The sequence below is a fragment of the Dioscorea cayenensis genome, chromosome 19 (genome assembly GCF_009730915.1).
Source record: "Dioscorea cayenensis subsp. rotundata cultivar TDr96_F1 chromosome 19, TDr96_F1_v2_PseudoChromosome.rev07_lg8_w22 25.fasta, whole genome shotgun sequence".
Lineage (NCBI taxonomy): Eukaryota > Viridiplantae > Streptophyta > Magnoliopsida > Dioscoreales > Dioscoreaceae > Dioscorea > Dioscorea cayenensis.
The window spans coordinates 26,360,765-26,385,989 of record NC_052489.1 but is presented as its reverse complement, the minus strand read 5'-3'; the positions used below and the strand labels follow the sequence as shown (position 1 = coordinate 26,385,989).

The 25,225-nt window shown below is 32.1% G+C and overlaps 3 protein-coding genes across 5 annotated transcripts; 1 reads left to right on the top strand and 2 right to left on the bottom strand.

The window, feature by feature from the left end:
- Nucleotides 1–5,395: 5,395 nt before the first annotated feature.
- LOC120283815 (gibberellic acid methyltransferase 2) lies at nt 5,396–7,482 on the top strand. The gene is made up of 3 exons (XM_039290563.1): nt 5,396–6,120; nt 6,265–6,558; nt 6,688–7,482. The coding sequence occupies exons 1-3, from the start codon at nt 5,578–5,580 to the stop codon at nt 7,048–7,050; spliced, it is 1,200 nt and encodes a 399-aa protein (XP_039146497.1). The 5' UTR covers nt 5,396–5,577; the 3' UTR covers nt 7,051–7,482.
- A 2,996-nt stretch (nt 7,483–10,478) lies between these two features.
- LOC120283887 (NAC domain-containing protein 2-like) lies at nt 10,479–12,395 on the bottom strand. Its single transcript, XM_039290679.1, has 3 exons — nt 11,688–12,395; nt 11,307–11,557; nt 10,479–11,208 (listed from the first exon to the last, which is right to left on the bottom strand). The coding sequence occupies exons 1-3, from the start codon at nt 11,845–11,847 to the stop codon at nt 10,708–10,710; spliced, it is 912 nt and encodes a 303-aa protein (XP_039146613.1). The 5' UTR covers nt 11,848–12,395; the 3' UTR covers nt 10,479–10,707.
- A 1,189-nt stretch (nt 12,396–13,584) lies between these two features.
- On the bottom strand, nt 13,585–18,337 carry LOC120283886 (pentatricopeptide repeat-containing protein At5g15010, mitochondrial-like). Of its 3 annotated transcripts, XM_039290677.1 has the most exons (3): nt 16,405–18,336; nt 14,722–14,784; nt 13,585–13,790 (listed from the first exon to the last, which is right to left on the bottom strand). In XM_039290677.1, the coding sequence occupies exon 1, from the start codon at nt 18,283–18,285 to the stop codon at nt 16,525–16,527; it is 1,761 nt and encodes a 586-aa protein (XP_039146611.1). In that variant the 5' UTR covers nt 18,286–18,336; the 3' UTR covers nt 13,585–13,790; nt 14,722–14,784; nt 16,405–16,524. The 3 variants fall into 3 exon arrangements, with proteins under 3 accessions (XP_039146611.1, XP_039146612.1, XP_039146610.1); XM_039290678.1 differs by lacking the exon at nt 13,585–13,790 and having other exon boundaries at nt 14,626–14,845; nt 16,405–18,337; XM_039290676.1 differs by lacking the exon at nt 13,585–13,790 and having other exon boundaries at nt 14,626–14,784.
- Between the last annotated feature and the right edge of the window lie 6,888 nt (nt 18,338–25,225).

The window sequence follows — 25,225 nt, the reverse complement described above, 5'->3', positions numbered from 1 at the left end:
CATAATCAAGTAAATAAAAGCAATATTGACAATAGAAAATGGTTTTTTAAAAAAAAATTCAGAAAGCATAGAAAGAGAGCAATATTTACTATGGAATCATTGAATAAATAATATTAAATTTTCCTTGAGGTAGATTTATTATATATTTATTTTATTTAAAATTTATCATTGTATTAGAGAGAGTTGTTAATTTGGTGTAGCAAATCACTGCAACATAATAATGCAAGTTTTTTTTTTATGACATTAGTATTTGATTTATATTGTAATCCGAATATTATTTTATAAATGAGTGAGGTAAACACATTAAATTACATTATCAAAAATGGAAGAGGTAAACACACTGAATTATATTATCACTTTAATCCTTTTAGAAATTAGAGAGGTTTGCTATGGAGGAAGATATTTTAAAAAAAATTGAGATAAAAGCCGCAAATTTTGACTTGCAATTGAAATAAAGAAGTTCTACTATATCTCTTTTCTCTGTTGTTATCAGATCTGTACTTCGATGACCGCCTCGGCTTAATGGAGGAAGGAGTCTTGAGATGTTCTACAGGTTGTGATGAAGAATGATGATAAAAGAGCAAAAACGACCATTTCCAATGCAATCTGAGCATTACCCCCAATTTTGACGATAATGAAAATAATAAGGGGGGATGTCTTTACTGTTGAGATTCAGTCCTTTGTTAGGGGTAACCAAACATGGGTTTGGATAGATGGGAGTTATGATTCCTTTCCCAGTCTTTGGGCCACTAAACCCTCACAAGGGATGATAATTAGCCTTAATTTTGACTTTACAACCCTTAAAAGTGACTACTGTGCCATGGTTGATGAAAATACCTTACCTTTGTAAAGGGGGGTTGATCTTTAGATGATTAGTGTGTGTGAAAAAATTTATAAGAGTTCTTGTGAGCTGACATAGAACGAGTGAGTGAGAAATATAGTTTTGAGTGAAAAATTATTACAATGTTTTGAGTGTCTTTGAAAGCAAGCATATGACACACCAAACAAGAGTTTGTGATGTGTAATTTCATATTCTTAAACTGTTCATTATATTGAATATTACAGTGATATTGAGAGACATAACCCATTTATGGGTGAACATGTATAAATTTTATTTTATTTTTTTACTTTACTCTTTTAATTCTGGTGTCTTGTTTTTTCTTTACTTTACTCTTTTATTTTATATCATTCTTGCTAAGTGAAATTTAAAATTCATAACCCTACAAATTCCTAATAGTGCTATAATCATTCTTCTCCTTCAATTTAATGTTATATCTAACAATCTTTCTCAAGAAAACATTTTTTAATGTTAATTATTGAAAACTCAGTAAATATTATATAAATTTTATAGCCACCATAATAAACTTTAAACAAGAACAGAACATAACAAAATAAATAAATAAATAAATAAATATGATATTTTGCCTTTTTCTTCTCTTTCCTTTCTTTTTTTTGTTATACGAGACAATTTCTACTGCATACTCACAAAAATTGATTCCCAAATATATATCATAACACTATAAAGAAGGAACCTCACTCTCTTCTCACAGTGTCAATGCTATTAATCATGTCTCTTTATTTCTCTCTCCCCCATTATGGAGCTCTTTCATTTGTTAATAATTGATTAATTTATTTGTTTTCCAATATAACTCCTGATAGTAACAAATAGAGAATCAATATTGCAACCCTAATATTTTTTTCAAAAAACAGGGAGCCAAGCACAAAGCAATTAATATTATAACAGTAATTCTTTTATGAACTAATAAGATCAAGCGCACAAAGAGAGTGAAGTGTTGAAACTACTTTTACAATTATGGTTGAAATTTGTATTTTGTTCCCATTAATTTACCCAAAAAGAAAAAGAAAAATGCACATACACTGCATTAATTACCCGTTTATTTTTTCTCTCTATTTTTATTTCTTATCTATATTCTTCTCATCTGTTTCCTATTCCATTGTTATCTTTTCCTTTTTAAATCTAACCTCTATTCCAAATGAAATTTATGATTTTATTACTACAAATCTCATAACCAAGTGATCCACATAAGCCCACAATGTTTCACCTAATGAAGCCAAGTACCATTGGAGTAAAATAATGTAACAGCTGAGCAAGAGTTGCATGAAGGTCATGCATGAACTTGGAAAAGAGAAATTAATCTGCCAAGATGGGGAACATTTCAAAATGTAGGTGAGCAATGACCCTACATGTACATGAGCTGGTAGGAGAAGAATCCTAGGATATTGGTTGTTGATATATATATATATAATTAATATTAGTATGTGATTTTCACTGCTTTGTGATAACTGATAATGACGGTTTCAATTATCATGACTTAAATAATAATGTTAGTTTTTCATTTTTGTGATGCATGATGAAGTTTTGTTCTTTTCTATATTTTATTTGTTATTTACTGTTTTGGGTGTGTAATTAAAAGATAATAATAATAATAAATTAATTATGTGTGCTGGATGGCTTATTCACATTTTTCAAAAAAAATAATTATTTAATTTTATCATAATATATATTAAATTTATTAATTTTGGCAAAAAGTATTTTATATTTTTATTTATTACTTTTATAATATTGTTGGCAGTGCTTAATTTATTTTCTTACAACAACAAGTTACAACTTACAAGCGGTTTTGATACAATAATAAAATTTAAATAAGATAATAAAATAGGATGAAGCTTATTATCAATAAAATAATAAAATTCGAATAGACTATATATATGGTTCTAAGTCTGGACCAATTTATTTTTTAACATACACAATAAATTTGTATTAATTCAAAATAAATAATTTTTTTAAATAATAAAAATGTGTAATTGTGATAAATAAAAAAAAAACTCATTGTTGTATGAATTTTTTTTCTTAAAAGGTTTAATGATATATAGTTATAAAAATTATAAATGAAATGCATGAATACCTCGGATAATTTTATTTATTAAAATTATTATTATTAATTTTTTCTTAAATTTTCTTAGCAATTAAAAATAAAATTTTATTATTTTAAAAGATAAAGGACCATTTAAGCTAATTAATGGTTTATAAACATTTAATTATGACTTTAGCCCTTTCAATTCATCAATTACACTTTTTTTTTTTTAAAAAGCAATAAGCGTGATTAAAGAATAAGAAAGTATAAAAACTACACCAATTATGATAACTTAAAAATCTCTTAAAATGCATCATAGGTGATTTAAAAAACTTTTGTCATATAACTCTAGAGGGTAGAGATATACCACCTTCCAAAAGAGATTCATTAGAACCCAATAGATAATATCTGGGCTCGGAAAATTGCATGAACAATACTGCTATAAAAATGCTACAGTGGACTTTGCTAATGCACTAATTTGAACGACTCATTGGACTAACTAGTGGTTGTTTTAATAACACATTTGATCATAAATTATAATAACATTATAATAGATCATTTATAGTTAAAAATGACATATTTGTGGATTAGCTTCACACTTGTATTCCACGTGGCTAAACAAGATCCGATACTTATTAATTCATTTTTTTTTTTTTTTGAATAATAGACGAAAAACGCTCTTTTTATATGAATATAAACAGTACTGAAACCCGGATGTACAGTGGATGTACCGGGTAAACAGTGTATAAACAGTACATTAAACAGTACTGTTGGGGGAGGGATTTGAACCTATGACCTCCCCCTTATACTTTAGTGTTATACCATTGGGTTATTCAGTGGTTGACTTATTAATTGGTTTATATGTACAAACTACAAAATTTTATTCAACTTGTTTTTAAAACTTTTTTTAATAAAGCACAAGATATATTAAAAAAATATTTAGAATGGTAAATGAAGAAAAAGACTTGTTACAACCAATGTTTCAGCCTAGCTTTAAAGTGAAGTATTGGGTTTAGTACCCTCTAGCTAGTGTCTAGCCAAGTACTCCTCAATAGGATTAGTGTAAATTTCAAATAAAATACAAATTTAATATAATAAAATCGTATGACGGAGACAGGCGAATTTAAAATGTAAAACCAAACGACTTGATTTATCCACCTTTATAAATAAATAACCAAACATGGTCCAGATATTAATTAAGTATGCAACAATTTAAATGGATAAAGTTATCCAATTTTAATCTTATCAGAACCATAAGATGTTTTCAACGATACATTTGTATGCAATTTAAAAGTATTATGATTATTATAATATAAAACCTCTGAATGCAAACATGGTTAAACTCAAGCAGTAATTCCTAAACTTGTTTAATATAATTATTTTTTAAAAAATAAAAAAATAAAACTTTTGAGCTCAAATATGTAAACAAAGATATAATATATATATATATATAGAAATATAGTAGCAGTGACATGGTCGATTTGCTTCAATTATTTATATGCCACGCTGTCTAGGTCCACCAAAGTCGTGTCAACATATAAATGGATTAAAATCTCTATGCAACCACATCATGTTGTGGTTCTAGTTAATGCCAAGCAATAGTGCATGCATGCTTAATTGAATAGACACATTGATCTCAAAGTAGATCACTTTCATTTCAATGTCCCTCCTTCATTCTCTCTAAAAAGCAAAAATAGATCATTCATCCCTTCAAAAAGTGCTGTAAATAATACAAAGTCTGAAGGGACTTTTTAAGGTCTCATCTCCCACAACAAGTATATAATATATATATATATATATATATATAGCTAAAGAAAGATGAGAGAATATTTGTAGGCTTTTTTTTTTAAGAGTACTGAGAAACAGTTGGCATGAATATGAGATAGTGTCTCAGATGGGGGTAACTTAACTATCCCAGAGTGGAACTACAAACATGCAATCCAAAAAAGCTGCTTTCCTTTACACCTCTCTCTTCTTAGGTGTGTCCCTCTCCAATGGACAATGGCCCCCCACACTCTTGCCTCCGGGAATGAAGGTACCTTTAATGGTGGTTGATGAACAGCTCATCACTGTCCTTGAGTTTGAACCTATTTAATTTGGAATTTCTCCATTTATATGAAAAACTAATGTTAATTAAAGGTAAAGCATAATGAATTATATATGGTTAATGAATTGTGAATCTGTGATAGATGAAGTAAAGGAGATGTGAAAATGGTTTATGAGCATCGAATCAATGTGGATAGTTAATTTGCAGAAATGATATCTTGCAAATTGTTGGAATAAAACTTTGATGATTATTATGGCTATGGTATCAATTGTGAGGAATGTGGACCTACAAAATTTATATATATACTCTTAATTTTTCAGCCAACCATTCCTTTTCTAACCAAAATAAACTGTCTGTTAGGATCTGATTCTATATTACTGTTGTATGGCATCATAATAAAATTTCAAGCAGTATATATCTATCTTCAGTTTCAGTACTAGATAAATACTATAACAATCTTACCCATCTTCTTTCTCTGTTTCCATGTGATCTCTTCCTCTTTCTCTCTCTCTCTCTCTCTCTCTCTCTCTCTCTCTCTCTCTCTGTCACTCAGTCACTCTATTTAGCTCTTTCTCCTTCACTTTCTCTTGTTCTAGCTTGTTCTTCATGAATTAAATGGAGTACTAATATTGCATGGTTTGGCATTGAAGAAGCATGGAACACAAGCACTACAAGAAGAGCAAATACCAAGCATGGACAAAGGATCTCCATAGAATACTTTGCATGCAAGGTGGTGAAGATGATGGAAGCTATGCGAAGAACTCCGAGGCCCCGGCCTCGGCTGTCGTCTTGTCGAAACCATTGCTCATAGAAGCAATCCACTCCATGAAGCTTTTCAGTAATGAAACTTCAATCAGAATTGCAGACTTAGGCTGTGCCACAGGATACAACACTCTCTCAACCATGGAGTTAATTGTAGGAACCTTGAGCCAACGTTATGAGAGGGAGCAGTACTACTGTAATAGTAATATTGATAAGAATAATAACAAAGTGCCTGAATTTGAAGCCTTCTTCTCTGACCTCCCTTCCAATGACTTCAACTCTCTCTTCAGATCATTGGTTCCTTCTTCTCTTGAGGATTCAATCAAGAAGCCATACTTCACTGCTGGTGTTCCAGGCTCCTTCTACAAACGCTTGTTCCCTAAAGCCAAACTTCATTTTGTTGTTAGCTTGAGTGCTTTGCACTGGCTTTCCCAGGTACTAGCTAACTAGTTTAATTAATCTATAATAATCTGATTAACATCACACATTGTATATATATATATATATATATATATGTTTTTAATTTCAAAACACTAGCTAACTAATTAGTCACAATAAAAATAAATAAATAAATAATAGATACCGGAGGAGGTGCTAGATAAGCAATCTCCGGCGTGGAATGAAGGCCGAGCATGGATAGACGGTGGGAAGAAGGCTGCAGTGGATGCATATGCTAAGCAATCTAGTGAAGACTTGGAAGCATTTCTTCAGTGCCGAAAGGAGGAGGTTGTGCAGGGTGGGATGCTGTTCTTGTTGATGGCTGGCAGGCCAGGTTGCTCTCAACCGGATAACCAGTTAGGTGATCCAGACTCAAGAGCCAAGCACCCTTTCACCAGCTACATGGATCAAGCTTGGAAGGACCTACTAAATGAGGTGTTTATATTATTAATATTTATATAGTACTTTTAATTAAACTAGCTAAGTACTAACTAATTATCAGCATATATATATATTTATATGTATATGTATATGATTAACTTAAATATTGATCATGTATAGCAGGGATTGATAGATGAAGACACAAGGGACACATTCAACATCCCTGCTTATATGAGGAGCATGGAAGAGGTGAGGGAAGCATTTGAAAAGTGTGATGGGTTTGAGATAATGAAGCTTGAGTTTCAGAGAATTGTAGAGCATTCAAAGGAGAAGCAAGAGGAGTGGATAAAAGACCCGGTTTCTTATGGTAAGTGTAAAGCTAACCTTGTCCGGGCTACATTGAAACCAATTGTTGAAGCTCATCTTGGTCAAGTGCTTTGTGAGGAACTGTTCAAGAGGTTTGAGAAAAGAGTCTCTGAAGATATCACTATGCTTCATAAGACTTGTTTTTATGGTGTCATTGTTGTCTCTGCTATCAGGAAGTGATTAACAATTAATCAATTACTGATCTGCTCCTCTTCATTTTGTTAATTTCATGTTCAAATAATGATTATGAGTAATGAGAAATATTGGTGATCTTTAAGGAAGGAGTATGTTTAGATATGTGAAAACTTTATGGTAGTTCTAGCGAATAGAATGAATGAACTCATGAGAGAGCAACTACCGACTTTTTGGTTTATTAACATCAATTCGAGTCTTTTGTGCAGAGTGTTTGTGTTCTTGCCAAAAAGACGTATTCAAACTTCAATGTAGGATATAGATGTATTGAAGTAATATCTCCGTGTGCCCGTGCTTAAGAAGAGAAGAGAAGGTGGGCATGAAGGATTCACATTCATCACGGCCATATCTTGGAAAAGCTGGCAAGTTGGCTGCTGCACTTGCCTGCCCATTCTGCTCTCTCTAACTCCGGCCACACATTGGCCTTTTTCTTTCAGTGTATTGTATTGCATTAAATTAATGGTCATATGTCATATGGGCTATCAGGAATATCGAATTATTTTGATGCAATATTTTTGTGGAATATATATTCTGTTTAGTATGTCCTCCACAAGATAGAAGATATTTTTATTAAACATGAATAGCATGGAATGCCACTTTATAAACAGGTACTGTTCACACATCACTTGAATAAAGCTAGATATTATGGTCACAATCGTACATTATTTATAAGAGCAAGTTGGTATACCGGATGTAGAGTTTTCATTCCGGTAGACGTCAACCCCAAAGTTTATATTTGTAGAAAAAAAAAATTGACTAAAGAATTTAAACTCTCAATTTATAAGCTAAAATGGAAATAAAATACTAATATTTTTATAATAATAATGATATAAATTTAGATATTAATAATAACTTGAATAGAGAAAAATGTTATTATCATGATATTTCCTATTTCTTCATTATTAAAATAAAATTTAAAAAATTATACATACAATATTTCAAATTTGTGATTGTTCGGAGTCTTCTGACTTCAGAGTGCTAAATCAGCATTCATCATCTGCCTTCATCCCATCTTCTTTTTGTAAATAAAAAAAAAAAAGCACAAACTACATGTAATTTTAAACATCAAATGAGACAACTCTACAATATTTTAATAAAAAGTAATATCGTATAACTTCACCATGAGATAACATTTAAAAAAAAAGAAAAGAAAAAAAGAAAAGTAGAGATCAGAAAAACATTGTCCGCATGAATTTGATGTGGAGAAAGAAAAGATAAAAAGATAAACCTAAGGCAATAGTCCAGTATGGTACAAAGGACTAGTGGTATAGCCTCTTGAAGGCACATGACTTCTCAAACTACTACTGCTACTGTTTCTTCCCATCATGTACTTTCAAGTTTCAACCTCTTCATGCCTTATTTTTTTTCTTTTCCAAGTTGTCTTTGATTTCAAACCAAAAAAACATTCAAGTATTCAATTAATTATTAAGCAAGTTATTTTAATAACATTCTAAATCTTATTATGAATGCTAATTGGATTTATTCACTCTATAATTAGAAGTCCATAAATAATAGTGTCAACTTATTAAGCTAAACTTCATAGCTTAAAAAATAATTTATCATAATATATATAAATGTAAATAATAAAACTCACAAGATGTAAAATGGAGCCCACTGAATCAGCAATCACATCAGGTCTGTTAAATGGAGCCCAGACGTGCAAGTCACAGTGGTTTACTTAGAGAGGAGAACCAACAGCAGCTGCAGCTGCAGTCCTTCTACTGTTCACGTGATATGTTTCCAATGTATTACTAATATAAAAACTTTTACTACTGCAAAGGACTTGAGAAAATGAACATGGTCCACACTTGATCATAGTCACAGGTCAAGATTCTGAGACCAAAAATACAATGCCCGGGCATTAGCTTTAACATGTGACACATGCCCATCAACCTCAAATTTGGATCTCATTTTATATATGCATGCTTTGACCCTCAAATAGTTATCAGTTAGCCCTACCATGTGTCTCTCACTTGTATTTTTTTTTTCTTTTTTTTTTTCTGCAGATAATCTTATCGCATGCAGTAAACTTACTGGTATATTTTGTAATACTATGAATGTCTACATTAAACTAGTTATACTAGCTACTAGCTTAACTATGTTTAAAAGGATATGCATATAATATTTAATTAAAATTAAGTGAATTTTATTTTATTTTTTTAATACAAGCTATTGGTTTATTTGCATTAGATTCCTTACGTATTGTGTTTGTGCTCTACTGAGAAAACGGGTTTGATCAGTTTTCTTTTTATAAAGGCTAAAAACATATCATTTATTTTTGTTTTTTTTACTTTTTATGGTATGATAGATCTCAAAAGTTGTAAAAAATCTCTCTCTAAAGGTTACATAAGATTTTCATCGAATACCACTTGCTTTTCATAGAATTTTAGATGTACTTTATCTATGAGATCGAGTATGGAATTCTGTTTACTCATTTTAATTGAGTATCTGTTTCATTTTTTTTCAGCTAGAATTGGAAATCATGTATTTTATATATCCATATGATCAAGTCTTCAAGTTTGGCTCACGCAGGATCAGCAGATAAGTCTGTTGAGGGATCAACTCCATGTCTATGTACATCCCTGACATAAGTTGTCCCCGTTTCGTTAAAAATTGTGTTTGAGAAAGTATGAATGTAATGCATTCATTAATCAAAAAGAAGCTTAGATAGCATTTGAAATTATAGACAACAAAAATACATTATAATGCTGATTAAAACAGAGCGTAGAACAGTTTTCATCTTGACATATCATTTAATGCAAAATGTGTTAAATGTTCAAATGTACAACTCTAGGACCATTCTATGTTTATACAGGCAGCAGAAGAACGTTAACTAAAGAACAAATAAATACCTTGTGAAATTACTGTAACAACAAAACAACGACAGCTGTGAATGGAACCAATTAAGTCATCTTTATGCTCAAGCCTTGAAAAACAGCCTAAAATGGGCATGCAAAGTTGCAAACCATACCTTACTGTTCACTGTTCTTTGCATGCTGTGGTTATAAAACATACCACATGTTTGTAACTTGAGATCCCCATACACACTCCTAAGAACAAGGAAAATGTCTCTTTGCTACTGTTCTTGAATACTTGCCCAATAGATTATTTGTTTTTTACTCATTTAGTGGTATGAATTTTGATCATTAGTTTAGTTCATGACCACTCTTTTGTTCTATTATATTCTTTATTGCAAACATTTGAATCCTTGGTCTAATTTCAAGTTCTTTATTTTAAATGTATAAGCAAAAGGTGGTCACTGCTAGTCTCATCCTCATCTTAAAAAAACTTCATCACCTCATCCAAGATGTTTCACATCTGCAACTTTTCTCATCTTATCTGATCATATCATTGCAAGCTCTATCCTTTAAAAATCAATGGTGTTTATAATGGTGATTACAACATTAAAGCAACTGTAGAACTTTAAAATTATTTCAAATCTAATTGCAAAACCAGTCAATGTATACAACAACAACAACAACAAGAACAACATTAACATCATTTTCATCATTTTCATCATCATCATCATCATCATCAACAACAACAACCTGTTTTTTTGTATAAACACACAAGCTAAGTATAGAGGAAAAAAGTTTATGCCTTTCTATATGTTTTAAGTGTTGTACTGGTATGTCTCCAAGCTGATTACTGCAACCTTAACTGAGGGTTTAACAACAAGTGTTGGTTCAGCAAGTTGCACTGTGGGCTATAAAACTGGTTTGAAAAGTAGGAATTATTACTGCTATTGCTCTTCTTTGATGGTATTAAAATATCATCAATCTCCTCCTCTGAGTAAAAATGAACTGGTCTCTGCCTTTTCAAACTCTTCTCTTCTTTCAAAACAGAGCACCCTGTTTCTGTATTGCTTTGACCACCGTTGCTTTCATGGACTAAAGGCTGACAATTCACACTGGTTTGAACCATGTTCATGCTTTGATCCATATCAAACAATTGAGACAGTGTTGAGTAGTCTGCTTCATTAAGGAGGTCCGACAAAGAGATCGATTTCTCGGCTTTGAGAGTGTTTACTTGCTTGTTATTTTTCGGATTCGATGTATGAATATCCTCCACACTAGATCCTTCCTGTTCTAAATCCCAAAGATGACTACTCTTCTTGTAAATACGGCACAAAACCCAATCGCCCAGCTACAACACCACCACCACCACCACCAATTAGTTTATCTAATTAATACACACCTTGTTTGTGCATACTAGTACTAGTATATTTTGAAAAACATATTTACCTTTATAGGTTGAGAAAGGCGATACTCATGCATGATCCAATTAGTCTTGTGTCCCTTGGGAGGCTTTCCTTGATAAAAAACCAAAGCCTTTTTGACACCAACGTTCTCCTTGCCGGAAACTATTTTCTTATCAGTGCCAGTAGCCTTCCAGTAACCGGAACCAGCCGCCCGGTTTGGCCTGACACCGTTCGGATACTTGCGTTCTCTTGGACTAAAAAAGTACCATTCTTTATCTCCAAACGTCGCCTTTGCTATATGCACATGTATATATATATATAACACAATGAACAAAACTTAGAAATTTGAAGTACGTACGTAAAACACTCAGAAAATCCATGCATGCAAAGGTTGAAGAAAATAGTAAAAGAAAAGATAGTTAACCAGGTAGGTCCCATGGATCAAACTTATAGATGTCTACTTCTCCGATGATGCTCGCCGGAGATGGCAGTGAAGCTTCCCGGTTTCTCAAGTAGTGCACTATTAGTTCCTCATCAGTTGGGTAGAACCTGAAACCTGGAGGGAGCTCATGAGGGCTTGACATCTATATATATGTTTCTTTTCTTATGAAGAAGAAGAAGAAGAAGAAGAAGTGGGAGTGATGAAATGAAAGCCTGAAAGTCTGGGAAAGAAGAAGGGTGAAGAAGAGTGGCTGGTTTATAGATATGATGTGGTGTTTCATGGGTGCAACTTAAATGAGAGAAGGTATTAGTGTGAACCGTTAGATGGTGAGATTTTTCAGGTGTGGATAGAGTTGTGACCGCTGGATGAGAAGGGAGTTGTGAGATGGTTGGGACCCGGTGGTTGATAAACAAGATAAGCAGGTCCGTGTGGGGGGCAGTGATGAGCCGTTCATTGGATGGTTTCCAGAAATGGTCTAAATCATAGAGATGGACTTTCTCACTACAAGGACAAATGAGTTAGTTGTCCCAATAAAAAGATTCTCTTATTTTTTTTTTGTACTGGTGGCCAATTAAACGTTAAATAATTTATAGAATTATTATTTCCTATGAACTTAGTAAAATACATCGCATCGCATGTTTAATAAATTTTAAGTTTTTTTTTTTTTACATTAAAAAGCACATGAGAGAACTTTTCTCACGTCTCTTAAATTTTTTTTTTTTTTTTACCAAGGATATTTAAAAGACTAAAAATAATATTTTTATTCATGGTTAGTATTCAACTAAAACCGAAAATTTCAAAAGATGATGCCATTATAACTGAATATATGCACATAATAATTAAATCTGGTGAAGTGAAACTGAAAATTAAGCAAATGAAAGTGATAAAAGATTAATTTCTCTGACTTTCAGTATCAGTTTCCAATAATCTTATCCTTCATCTAATTAGTCAGAGAGAGAGTCACATTCTATCAACCATTCAATGCATGAATATATATAATATATATATATACATGTAAAAGAGAGAAGAATGGTGAAAGGTAATGGAATATTGGAATAGGCCTTACCTCATCTTAATTGAAGTTGTCACACTCTCTGCTAGTTAATATATAATATAAATTCCAAAAAGCAAGTCTAGGGCCTGTGCCACATGATGCATTCCTATCCGTTCCGTATAAATGGATAGGTCTTCTTCTCATCAAAGCCTTGCTATTAAATATTAGGGGGTGTTTGGTTTGAAGGAAAGCAATGGGAATCATTGTTTATAGTGAGGAAACCCTTGTTTGGATGTGGAGTAATGGGAGTGAGAGAGGCATGGGTAAGGAGTGAGAGAGGCATGGGGGAGAGTTCCCATGCCTCTCATTTTTGAGAGGAGTGGGAGGGGAATGAGGGTTATGATGGGTAAATTTACTCATTTACCCTTTTATTTTTTTTAATTATAAATCTATTAATCTAAATAATTTATTATAATAATTAAATAATAATTAATCCGAAAATATTTAAATACAATATTAATTATAATAAATAAATGAATAATATTAAAGTGAACTATTTTAATTTAATACTTAATTATTGTAATTAAAGTGAATCATAATTGATATGAATGGTTATTATGGCTTAATTTTTTAATTAAAGTTAAATAATTATTTATTATGGTTAATTAATTGTTAATTAATGATATTAACGAAAATTTAGATATTAATAAATAGTGTCACATGTGAGCTATTAAAGTTAAATATCTTTTTATAATAATAAATTTATTTTTATATTTAAATAATTTAAAAAATAATTATCACACCTCATTATATATATATATATAATAATAGTAATATTCATTTATATAAAAGGGCATGACGGTCATTTTATCATATTTTCCTTTTTCACTTTTTCTCATTCCCAATAAACTACCTCCCCAATCCTTCCAACCAAACATAGTTTTCATTTCCATGCCTTTTCCAATCCCCCTCATTTTCATTACTCCTCCACTCCTTTCCATTCCATTCTTTGCAACCAAACGGCCCCTTACTGGTGAGATGTGGGGCCAATGTGGGACCAATGTGGGACCAATGTTCAATCATCACTTGATCTGACGACACACACGATCAACTTTCACATTAGAATAAAAGAACGGTGCCAAACTGTGCTCAATCTTATTCTTTGGGCATATGAAGGATCATTATTGGCATTGCATGATAAAAAGGAAGGATGTAGATGTATCCTTTGTCTTTATTTTCATTCCAAAGAGAATGCCAATTTGTACTCTATTTGTCTTAATTATTATAATTTCTTTTATATATATGTATTTATTAAGTTTCTATTAACTTAAAACATGGGTCTTGCTAATACTAATGACATATTTCCTTTTTGGACATCCAATAATGCCATTCCATGATGAAAATCAGGCTTGAGATGGAATAACTGAATAAAAAAATTTATCTTGGATCAATACTTTTATATGGCATCCTTTTCCCAAAGCTAAAACATGGATCTTTTTGTTTTTTAGTCATGACTTGGCAGACAAGATCATCTTAACACAATACATGTCATGTCTAAATTCAGTTTATGTCCAAAAGGGATCCAAATAAATCAGTGAATAAATACATAAAACATGTCTAACATTCATTTGTAATTGTCTGCCTAAACATAACCATCTTCTACTTTATAGGTGTTTCAAAGAAACTAGTGAACTAACAAAGAGGATTAATCTTTTGACTTTGAGTCTTTATTTAATTAAATCTAGTGCATGTAGACCAAACTCAAAATTATATTCTTTATCTACAGGAGAATTGTTCATCTAGAGATGCTAATCTTACTTCACCTTACTATTTAATGAAAGATGACAAGTCATTCTTATCATCCACCAGTGATCACTACGTCAAGATTCCAGCAGAATTTCTTGTGGAAAATTTCAAGAAAAAAAGTCATGGAAATACATTAATTATATTAAAGTAATTGAAGTTTGGATTCAACATTAATCTCAGACTAATTTCACAAGGATAACAGCATAGCATACTCACCTTTCTATGTGGTTTTGCAAGCAGGAAGACAGGCTGGTGGAGTTTCTGAAGGTGTTCCATCTCCTACAGAACATATTGCACACCTTTATTCCACTAAACATTGCTATGATAGGAATAAAAATACCTAAATCATGAAGTCATACAGGAAAATAAACATAAAAGAAGAAAGAGAAATTATCTGCAGCACAGTAGTAAAAGACATAGTAGTTACTTTGACTTTCGGAGTAAGCCGAGCAAGGCATAATTTTAAAGCTTTCATGAAGTTATATACAGAAAGAGAATCAGGAAAGTCGAAAACTGATTAAAATGAAATTCCCACTAAAGATCTTGTTATATACACGACTGATAAATTGATATCCGATATAAGAATTTCCATGTAAACTGGTCTCAACTAAATCTGCTTCTATTTTTTTAATCTTCATACTTCTGAATGCTAACTAACATAGCCTTTTAAAATACTGAATTAGAATGGATTCTAAGGCCTAAAACTTGTTATTAGGGACAGGGAGGTTAGGCACTAATGCACAAAGCCCAGCATGGGTATGTAAGGTGGAGAGATAACTCTATTGATTCATGCATGGGTTTGTAAGGTGCACCTAATCAATCTAACAGCATAATGAACCTTAAAGTTTCTTCGTCATACAAATAATATACAGTTGGAGGAGAACAACATGAAAGGTTACACTGATTACATAGATTCAGATTGAAACACAAGTCATCACTCTTTGCTGTTTCAATAAGCTATGCAACTTATTTCTGCAATCACTGACAAGTTCGCATCTAATTTACAGACTACAGGATCCATATTTAACGTTATTGGTACAAAATGTTATTTTCTATTTCACAAACATCAAATGCATCCAAAGAAATTGGATGCATTTGCCAAAGAATCACACAATGACTAACTGAAATAAGAAAATGATTTTTAAGCAATATGCATCAACCTATCACAGCTGTGATTCTAAGGATCTTTTTTCACAAGAATCTACTTCAGAGTTCTGATCACCAACCATGTATAGGATACCTCAAGTCCAAATAATTATAAATCTACATATGAATTCCCTATTATTACTAGATACGGAGTCCAATTTATCTTAGTCTTAGAAATGTCAAGAGGTTACAAACCACAAGGTGGCATGAGAATTGCAAAGTCAAAGATCGAGAAGATCGAGAAGATTAATGGGATTAGACATAGTGAAACAAGGACAACAAGGACAATCTAGTATTTTTCTTAAGAAAATAAAAAGACCTAGATAATTACACCATTTATAATTTCTTAAACTTCGGATAAGATGCTGGTCAGAAGTTGCTACAATTATATCAGGATATTTCTGGCTCCCCATATTGCAGTTTTATCTGTTCCCTCAGTGGTTCTTCTGTTGGTTAATAAGGGGTCTAGTATCCAGACCGGTGTAAACTGTAAAGATAGGCAACTATTTTCATTTTCAGACGTAGGATTTCAACAAAAATGAGCATTATAAGGCTATGGCCTTAGTCAATTTGTGCAAGACAGCCATGTTTCCACCTTGAAAATTTTAGTAATACAATGCAAACACACACTACAGGAGATGGTCAGCAAATATGTCTAGTCGGTGGCTATAATTGCTCCTCTGGATTAAAGATTTCACAAACGGAAGCAAGCCATCATATTTAAAGAGTTATATAAAAGATAAAGACTCAAACCTGTACATAACGGCATCTTGGAAACTTCTATATCACTGTTCACTGAATTGTATAGTGGGGATCTATGACTTCAAAGTTATTGATTTGTAGAACCTCAACCGGTAAAACAGAAGTCTTCAGCTACCAAAAAGAAAAACCCCTCTCTCTGGTTACACTTCTCATCTCCGGTTGTTTCAGGAAATGTGGCTGTGAAATATTTGAAGTAACTCTGTCTTTCTTTGAGAAGGAACCATTAGCAACTCGCTTGGCATTCAACTCTGCCAAACCAGACCGCATGCTAGTATCTTTTGCAGAAAGCCAAGTTTGTATCATCTCTTCAGTCTTTGGCTCTGGCACAAAACCTTTTGCTTTCATCTCATCATAGTATTTGGAAGCTTCTTCCAACTTTCCATTGAGGAAAAGGCCATGTATCAGAACAATATACGCGCTACGATCAGGTAACAACCCATTTTCACTCATGTCATCCCACAGCTTAAAAACACTTTCATGCTGCCTCCATCGACATAGCTTCCTGATAAGCATTATATATGTATCAATCACAGGACAACAACCAGTCTGTTTCATCCTATCTAGAAGCTCAAAGACCTCTTCTTGAGTCCTCAACACATCAAAAAACGAATGGAATGTCCGTATAGAGGGTGAAATACCTCTCTGCCACATTTCATCAAACAACAGCCGTGCATCATCAATTAGACGAGCTTTACACAGCGGCCTGATCAAAGAATTGAAGGTTACCGCATTGGGAGAAACACCCTTCTCCTCCATAATCTTAAGAAGCTTCTTTGCCTCGTCCATGCAATTGTGCTTTGCAAGCGCAAAAATGACAGCATTGTAAACCTTCCTATCAGGCAGAACACCATCCTCTTTCATTCTGTCAAACAACTTGAGGACATCCTTAAGATTTCCGGCTTTTGAGTAGCAAGAGATCATGCTACCATAAGACACAACATCCTTAGCAATCCCTCTTCTATCCATGTCTTTCCAAAACCTCTTGGCCTCACGGAGATACACCAAGACACTGCACCACCCATTGAGTATTATATTGAAGCTCTTTGTCTCAAAGGGGAAAGCTTTCTCATTGCACAAAAGCAAATGCTCGGCATCCGAAACATTCTTATACCGGCAAAGCGCACTGAGGAGGCCATGAAAATCCTCAACCCTCAGCGAGAACCCAAACCTTTTGAGCGCATAGAACGTATTGATAGCCTTTGCGACATCATGAATAGCGGCATACCTACGGATCAGAATCAAAAGAGTCTGCGGAGTGACAAGAGAGGATCTCTTCATCTCGCCGACAAGCGTCCACGCTGTGTCAAACCGACGCATCTTGGCGAGGATGGCGATCATGGAGTGGTACTCGCGCACGGAGTGGGAGTAACCATGGTGATTGCCATTGCCGGCCCACAGAAAGAACGTAAAGGCAGGGCCCCAGTCATTGCGGAGCCGAGAGAGGACCTCGGCCACCAGTTCCGGCACTGGAACAACGCCGCAGTCCTCAAGCCGGCGCTTTGCGCCGGCAGCGTCAGTGGAGAAGTCGGCGAGTGAGGTGATGACAGTGGTGACGTCTCGGAGCATTTCGTCATCCAATTGATGGGCAATTCTCTGTGAGTCGATATAATCTCCATTGTCATCCCCTTCGGTGTCGGATTGAAGATCATCATCGCCACGAAGATTGGTAGTGGGATTGTGGGAGGAGGAGGAGAAGGAGAAGGAGATGGGAAGGGAGGGGAAGAAGGCGGTGATGAGAGGGGAGTTGGAGAGGTGAGTGGTGGGTGGAGGTGGTGGTTGTGGGAGAGGAGGGAGGTGGTGGGAATGGAGGAGGAGGAGAATGGAAGGGAAGGGACGGTGAGAGGTTCTTCTGAAGATCCTTGACAACATCATGTTCTTAGTTCCCAGTTGCAACAAATAGCTTCCGTGAGAGGATTCAGTAATTTCAAGGTCAGGGATAATTTCTTATTTAATTAAATTAAATTCACCTTTTATTTTTGAATAAAATTTAAAAAATGAATACTTTTATGTGAGATACGCAATAATAATAATAATAATAATAATAATAATAACCAATCGCCTTTGGGTCAATTGGTATCGGGTATTTTACGAGGGGCAATCATTTCGGGAAAAACCCGATATCGAAGCCTTGCTCTGCACACGTGTGCTTGTCGTCTTTCTCAAAATAATAATAATAATAATAATAATAATAATAATAATGGGTTAGCGATTGTGAGTGCGGATTCACAATTTAAATTCTTCATTCGATTGAAAATGTGCATGTCAATATGTAGATGTTTTTGATATATAAAAGAGCATATTATTTTTGTAATATATATATATATATATTTTATGTGACTTAAAATGTGGATTTTTTTTTTTAAATCAATGATCAAATTCAATTTGATTATGGTGGAGGAAATAATTGTGAATCTTTTTAATTTTGTATTTTGTTTAGTTCAGTGAAGAGTGGATAAACTGATGAAATATATACTATTAGGATAATTTTTGGGAAATATATAAATATTTAAAAAATTTAATTATTTAAATTTATTTTTAGATAATTTTCCAAATGCGTGTAACTTGTTCAAACAATTAGAACCAAAAAACACAAAAAGATCTGGTTCCAAAAAAATGAAATGGCGCAAAGTTCAAATTTGTAAAAATATTTAATCAGGATTGGTATCTTTACTATACTTTACCCAATTTGGTTAGAACAAAAAAAACTCTTAATTTTTTTTTTCTAGCAAATCCTTATACTGAAATTCTATTATTAATATACATGATCATATACCTTGTAATCATTTCATTGCAATTTGGAATTACAATAAGCCTTATCTAAAGGAATTCACCATCCAAATTAAGGTTTTTTTTAATAAAAATGGATAAAAAATAAATTTATTTGAATTGAGAAGATAGTGCAAATACATAAAATGAGAAAACCTTATTAAATATAACAACAAAACTAAAAAGTAACCACATACAGTGATTAGATATTCTTATATGATAAACAATGATAGAGATAAAAACAATAAAAAAAAATCAGAGGAAGAAAAAGCCTCTGATAGTATAATATATATTATATATTATATATTATGATATATATATATATATATTATAATTAACTGCATAATGAAAAAGCCTCAAATCAGAGGAAGGAAAAACTAGAGTAGTTTTATAAAATTTGGAGTTAAGAATGAAAACTAGATTAAAACATGCAATTGTCACTAATAAGACTAGCACAACAATAAGTCAATAACGACAACAAACAACATAATCACACACATGGACGCACTCACGCGCACACAAACTCATTAGTCATTAGAGCGATGGGCCATAATACTCCCATTGCCCAATGACTGATTGACTACTTTGCCTTCATCCATGCCATGCTAGTCTTTCATTACATCATATTAATTCAGCACCAAGAGAACAACATTTCATTCAATTTATAAATCAAAATTGTTCATTCATAGTATGATGAGCTATTTTAGCACAACATTAACATTTGACTCTCATAGTTTTTACTACTTTTTTTTTTTTCATATATTGTAATCTCTTGCTGCTCATTGTACTTGGTTTTTTTTCTTATCTTCTTCTTTACTGTGTGTTATTGTGCATGCAGGCAAATGGGCCATTGATGGATAAGATATCAATTAAGTTCCAACTCAAGGTGGTGGAGTTATCATTAGTTTATAATATTCTGAATTTAATGAAGCCATGAAAAATCTCCCATTTCTTGAGAAGTATATATAAAATCTTTTATTTATGCAGTTATCCATTCAATAACAACACAGAGCATAACAAAAACAGAGTTTATTTGATCAGCTCAAGTATGAAAAAGTATTGGTTAATTGGTGATGATTTCTGACAGTTTTCAGCATTCATACTAGATGAACATCTCTGATGATCTTGTGATGAATTCAGCTGTATACATGCATTCACTGGGGACCCATTTTCCATGAGCTGTAATTGTGGTTGGTTGAATGGATGAACTCCAAAATGTGGCCTTGAATGCACTATCAATCTATCATATTCAAGCAATATTTGAGTATCAGGAAAAGTTTATACTGACATGCATCTTGATGTGCTCTTTTGGAAACATAATTGAACCTTCAATGCCATCAGTAAAGCCCAAGTGTTGTTCATCTGTTGTTCAAAAAGATAATTAATGGCTACTAATACCAGATACCTTTGATTATTGCTTTGCAGATTTTTAAAGTTTGGTTTGGTGGTACACTCTATTACTTGCATGATGAGAGTGACTTGTTAACCAACACTGATGATGTACGTCAAAAGAAAGACAAAAAATACAACAGTAAAACTTTTACCATGGATATAAATCAGCACTTGCTTCAGATTTTAACCAGGTAAAGGAGTTAATAGAAAGAGGACAGAAGAACAAACTCATTCATGTGAGCATGTGAGTGAGTAAGATGGTTGGTGGCCCTACAAACCATTGGCCGGTTTGGATTTTTGTATCATAACCATCACTCATTTTCAACCTTGAAACAATGCCACAAGTCTTCAAATCTTCAAATGAAGATGATCTGGACTCATGAGCATCTCTTGAATATATATATATATATTATATATATATATATATGAAAAGCTAGACATGATAGAAAGAGACATATAGAGAGACATAGAGAGAGAAAGAAAGATGCATCCACGTAAATGGAATAACATAACATGATTAGCAAGCATTAGCTATCCATCATTTGTTGTTTAGCATTCATGAGCACCCACCAATGTAGTTTAATTGTGTTTTCAAGCCATGAGTGCTTGGGATGTGAGCTCTACCTTTTTTTAAAAAAAAAATTTTTTTTTGAGTGTGGGTATCATATGACCTAATCTAATCTTGATATTAAAATAACTCAATTATTAATGCAGGAGTTTTGAATTAAAATTTCAATGAAACTGGGAGACAAAAGTTGCAGAGGGTGGTCACATCTGGGTGAAAGCCACCAAAGATTGCAGCTTTCTCCACTTGATCATTCACAAGATAGAATGACAGAAAAATAGGCTTTTTACTGTTGCTTATCACATGGAGCTGGAGAGTGTCTTATAACACTTTATTATTATTATTATTATTATTATTTAATACTAGAAAAGAAAAAATCTGAACATCTGAAGATATTTTTTTATTTTGAAGGAGAAGGCAGCTCCACACATTTTTGCAAGTTCTTGAATCATCTTTCTGCATGTCTGATCAAAACTGGCCTACATTTCTGTGTCTTTGAACTGTTTGATTTATTTAATATATTTTTCTTTCTTCTTTTAATTTGTAATGGAAAGGGCAGTAGAACAGTAAGACAGTAAGTGAATAGTAAAGAGAGGCCAATTATGGAGGCAATTTGATTGTGCCCTGCTGTGTGGGTCCTCAAACTTTGCCTAATCTTTTTTTTTTCTCTTCAGCCATGACCAATGCTCTGTCTGAGCTAGTGGCAAATGAATGCTGCCACTGATGATGATGATGATGAGCTCCACTCACAAACAAAGCTTTTAATTCATTATTAAGTTTTTAATTAACAAGTGCTTGATGATAACATTAGTCTTGTGTTGTTTACTGTTGTTTTCTGCTTATTAAGGGAGAAAAAATGAAGTGCACTTTTTATAATTGAAAGAGAAAAAAAAGATTCCTTTGCATGAACTTGGCAGATAAACATGGACTATGTTTGCACTTCATTCTTTCTATGTCTCCTTTGACAAAAAACCAGGTAGATTAAAAGGAAATAAATAAAGAAACAAAAGTGTGGTTTTATTCTGCAGTAAAATCATCATATCATAAGAAATTTCAACCACAAAAATCATTTGATTGTTGACTTTCAGACAGCAGAAAAAAAAAAGAAAAAAAAGAACATCATGGAATTTTGTTTTTCTCAGTTCTAATTGAAGCTAATAAAAAAACAACTCATTTCAAACTCTCATTTCACTCAAATATAAGGTCACTTTCTTACCCATAGTCAAACAATGCTTTCATATCTTCACATACATCATCAGATAATCACTTGGGTGGATTGTGTATATCTATTACTTGATTAAATTATTCTTCAGTTTACTAATTAATTTAGACTTTGTACAACCTTGTGATGGTTAAGATAATAAGAGTAATATAAAAACAGTGTTTACAGAGAAACAGAATCTTTGTAGTTTTTAAATGAAGAGTTGAAAGCTCAATTTGTGGAAAATGTTTGAGCTTGATTGAATCATTTTTATTTTGTCAAAAAGACATATTATTTTTTGGTAGATGGTTTAGATTGGGATGAGTTGTTGGATAATGAAGAAGGTGGGCATTGAAGATGTATGGCTAGCTGGATTGATGTATCAAATTGTCAATTTGAACCAGCCCTGATAATGAGATGAGCTTTGTCTCAACATTTGAAAGCAATGTTAAGGTTTCCAACCAAGGTGACAGATTCAGCCGCATTGTCTTTGTTGACATCCTTAAATGATGAAAGGAAAAAAAAAAATCACATTCATTAAAATAAATTAATATGATATATATGAGTTAAAATGCTATATTTAATCATTTGTTTCCTCCATTATTTCAATTATAATCAAAATTAATAATATGTTTTATTTTTTTATTTTTTCATAACCCGGGATTCTCATATGTGCACAACATGAGTCGTGACATCCACCATTAAGCGCTCTTTCAATTTTTTTTAAAAATTCACTAATATCGGAGAGAGTATTGATGCTGTAACTGAAACACCAATGTATCACACATAGTGATCTAGATCATTAGCTGACAAAAAAGACTAGTTTTTGATTTCTCGTGGATGTCCTCACTGGAGTCTTTGTCCATATTCATATATATATTTATCTTAATTTTATTCTGTTATTTGTGTAGGAATTTCATTTATTATCGCTAATCTATCATTTTTAATATGTTATTATTTTGCTATGCTGCCCAGCTTTTTTTTAATATTTTTTTATTAATATTTTTGTAGTGCATCCATTTTTATTTTTTTTTTTAAAAAACAACAACTTTAAAAGCCATAATAAAATAAACAAAGAAAAAGAAAGAACAAACACAAATAAGTAAAAACAAGTACATGGATTCAGTGTACTCAAGACACTAATATAAGAGGGAGTGGATTGCATTGAATATGAAACCAAATGGTCCAACAAAAGGCAAGATGGAATCCTAAAAATCTTTTTAACCCAAGTTGGTGGATGGTCAAATAATGAACCTAAAGAGTCCAACCCAAATAACAGTCTAGAAATTTAATTAATTGGGTCAGGTCACCCTCCCAACCATTGAATTTAGGGCACATTCAAGTGATAAGACTTGTCCATTGGCCATTGCCTTGCCTTTTATTATCAAATTTTCACCTCACCTAACCAGAAACCCTAATTAATCTAATCATTGCCCATCTTGATGATATCTCTCATTCAAAGTAAGCTGACCATTGAGAACATCTCAATTCCACTTTGGACTTTGATTGGCCATAAATTAGTTTTGTAATGTGGATAACCCAATTAACAATTGACACATTGGATAATTTGCAGTATAATTCTCTAATTAATCATGTTAGTTAATCAAAGGAGATATGTGTTTAATAAAGCAAAGCCTTATCATGGAGTATCACTTATTGAAAAGTTGAATCAACTGCCAACTTCGTAATTCCATGAATTATGTGATATATATATATATATATATATATATATATATATAATGGAAATTTGAATGATAGGTTGCTCTTTCCATTTATACCCCCTTGTAAAATTTTAAAAAAATTCCTTAATTTAACCATATGATAATTACATGAATAAATATACTTTCAAATATAAATTTATTTTGGGTTTCTTTTACATGTATACCGCGGAAAATTTATTATGTGTACACAACTTGATAAAACCAAATAAAATATATACGCCTAAAAATCAAGTTGTTTTTGCATGTATTCCTTGGTGTCCGACATTCTCCATTAAAATATTAAAATATGTTATAAATTATATAAATATTGGTATTTTTAATAATAAAAATATATTTTAATTTAAAATTTTAAACTATCTCAATATTGTTAATTTTATTAAGATGCAATAAATAAAATTAGTTTAATTTTTTAAGGTATATAAATATATAGAAATATTGACTTAATCTCAGTTATAAATTTTGATGATTAAGATGTAATGAATAAAATGAGTTTAACTTTTTTTTTATATGTGTAAATACATATAAAAAATATTTATTTAATGAGTATTAAAATTTTTAAGGCAAATATACACATAGGTTTTTTTTGTCATTTAATATGCAAATTTTAAAGGTATGCATGATTTTTAGTTTTAGTGAAAAATAAAAATGTAATAAAATAAATTTTTAATAATATGCAAATCTTCTTTTCAATAAAACAAAGACAAAAAAAAACATGTTTTTATAAAGATTAAAATAAAAGAAAATCATCACATGTATACATACATGAAGCAGCGGAATTTATGATATTATTATTATTACTATTATTATTATTATTATACATGTAATTTCAAAATTGTAGGTGTGTAATATAAGTGTGTAAAAAATGAATTAATTTTTTTTATGTAAGAAAAAAAATGGAAGAAAAATAAAAATTTACGTAAAATTCTGATTTCGTGGAGACTCAGGATTAAAATCTACATAAAGTGATTGTACAATATTATTGAGATTACGGATATGTTTTATATCTATGCATGTTTCTGACTATTAAGTGTTAAATATGAGTGTTTGAGAGTAAAAAAAAATAAAAATAAAATAAATTAGAGGGAGAGGTTTGGCACGTGGGAGGGGAGCACGTGAGTGAGAGTGGGTGTGGTGACCACAGGGAGGGAGGGAGGACGCATGTGATGG

Excerpts from the sequence above, each read along its gene's own strand:
- LOC120283815 (XM_039290563.1), top strand. The coding sequence starts at position 5,578 with ATGGAACACAAGCACTACAAGAAGAGCAAATACCAAGCATGGACAAAG. Across the intron at positions 6,121-6,264 it reads CTTTGCACTGGCTTTCCCAG|ATACCGGAGGAGGTGCTAGA; the intron begins GTACTAGCTAAC and ends AATAAATAATAG. Across the intron at positions 6,559-6,687 it reads GGAAGGACCTACTAAATGAG|GGATTGATAGATGAAGACAC; the intron begins GTGTTTATATTA and ends CATGTATAGCAG.
- LOC120283887 (XM_039290679.1), bottom strand. The coding sequence starts at position 11,847 with ATGTCAAGCCCTCATGAGCTCCCTCCAGGTTTCAGGTTCTACCCAACT. Across the intron at positions 11,558-11,687 it reads TGATCCATGGGACCTACCTG|CAAAGGCGACGTTTGGAGAT; the intron begins GTTAACTATCTT and ends ATGTGCATATAG. Across the intron at positions 11,209-11,306 it reads GCCTTTCTCAACCTATAAAG|CTGGGCGATTGGGTTTTGTG; the intron begins GTAAATATGTTT and ends GTGGTGTTGTAG.
- LOC120283886 (XM_039290678.1), bottom strand. The coding sequence starts at position 18,285 with ATGATGTTGTCAAGGATCTTCAGAAGAACCTCTCACCGTCCCTTCCCT.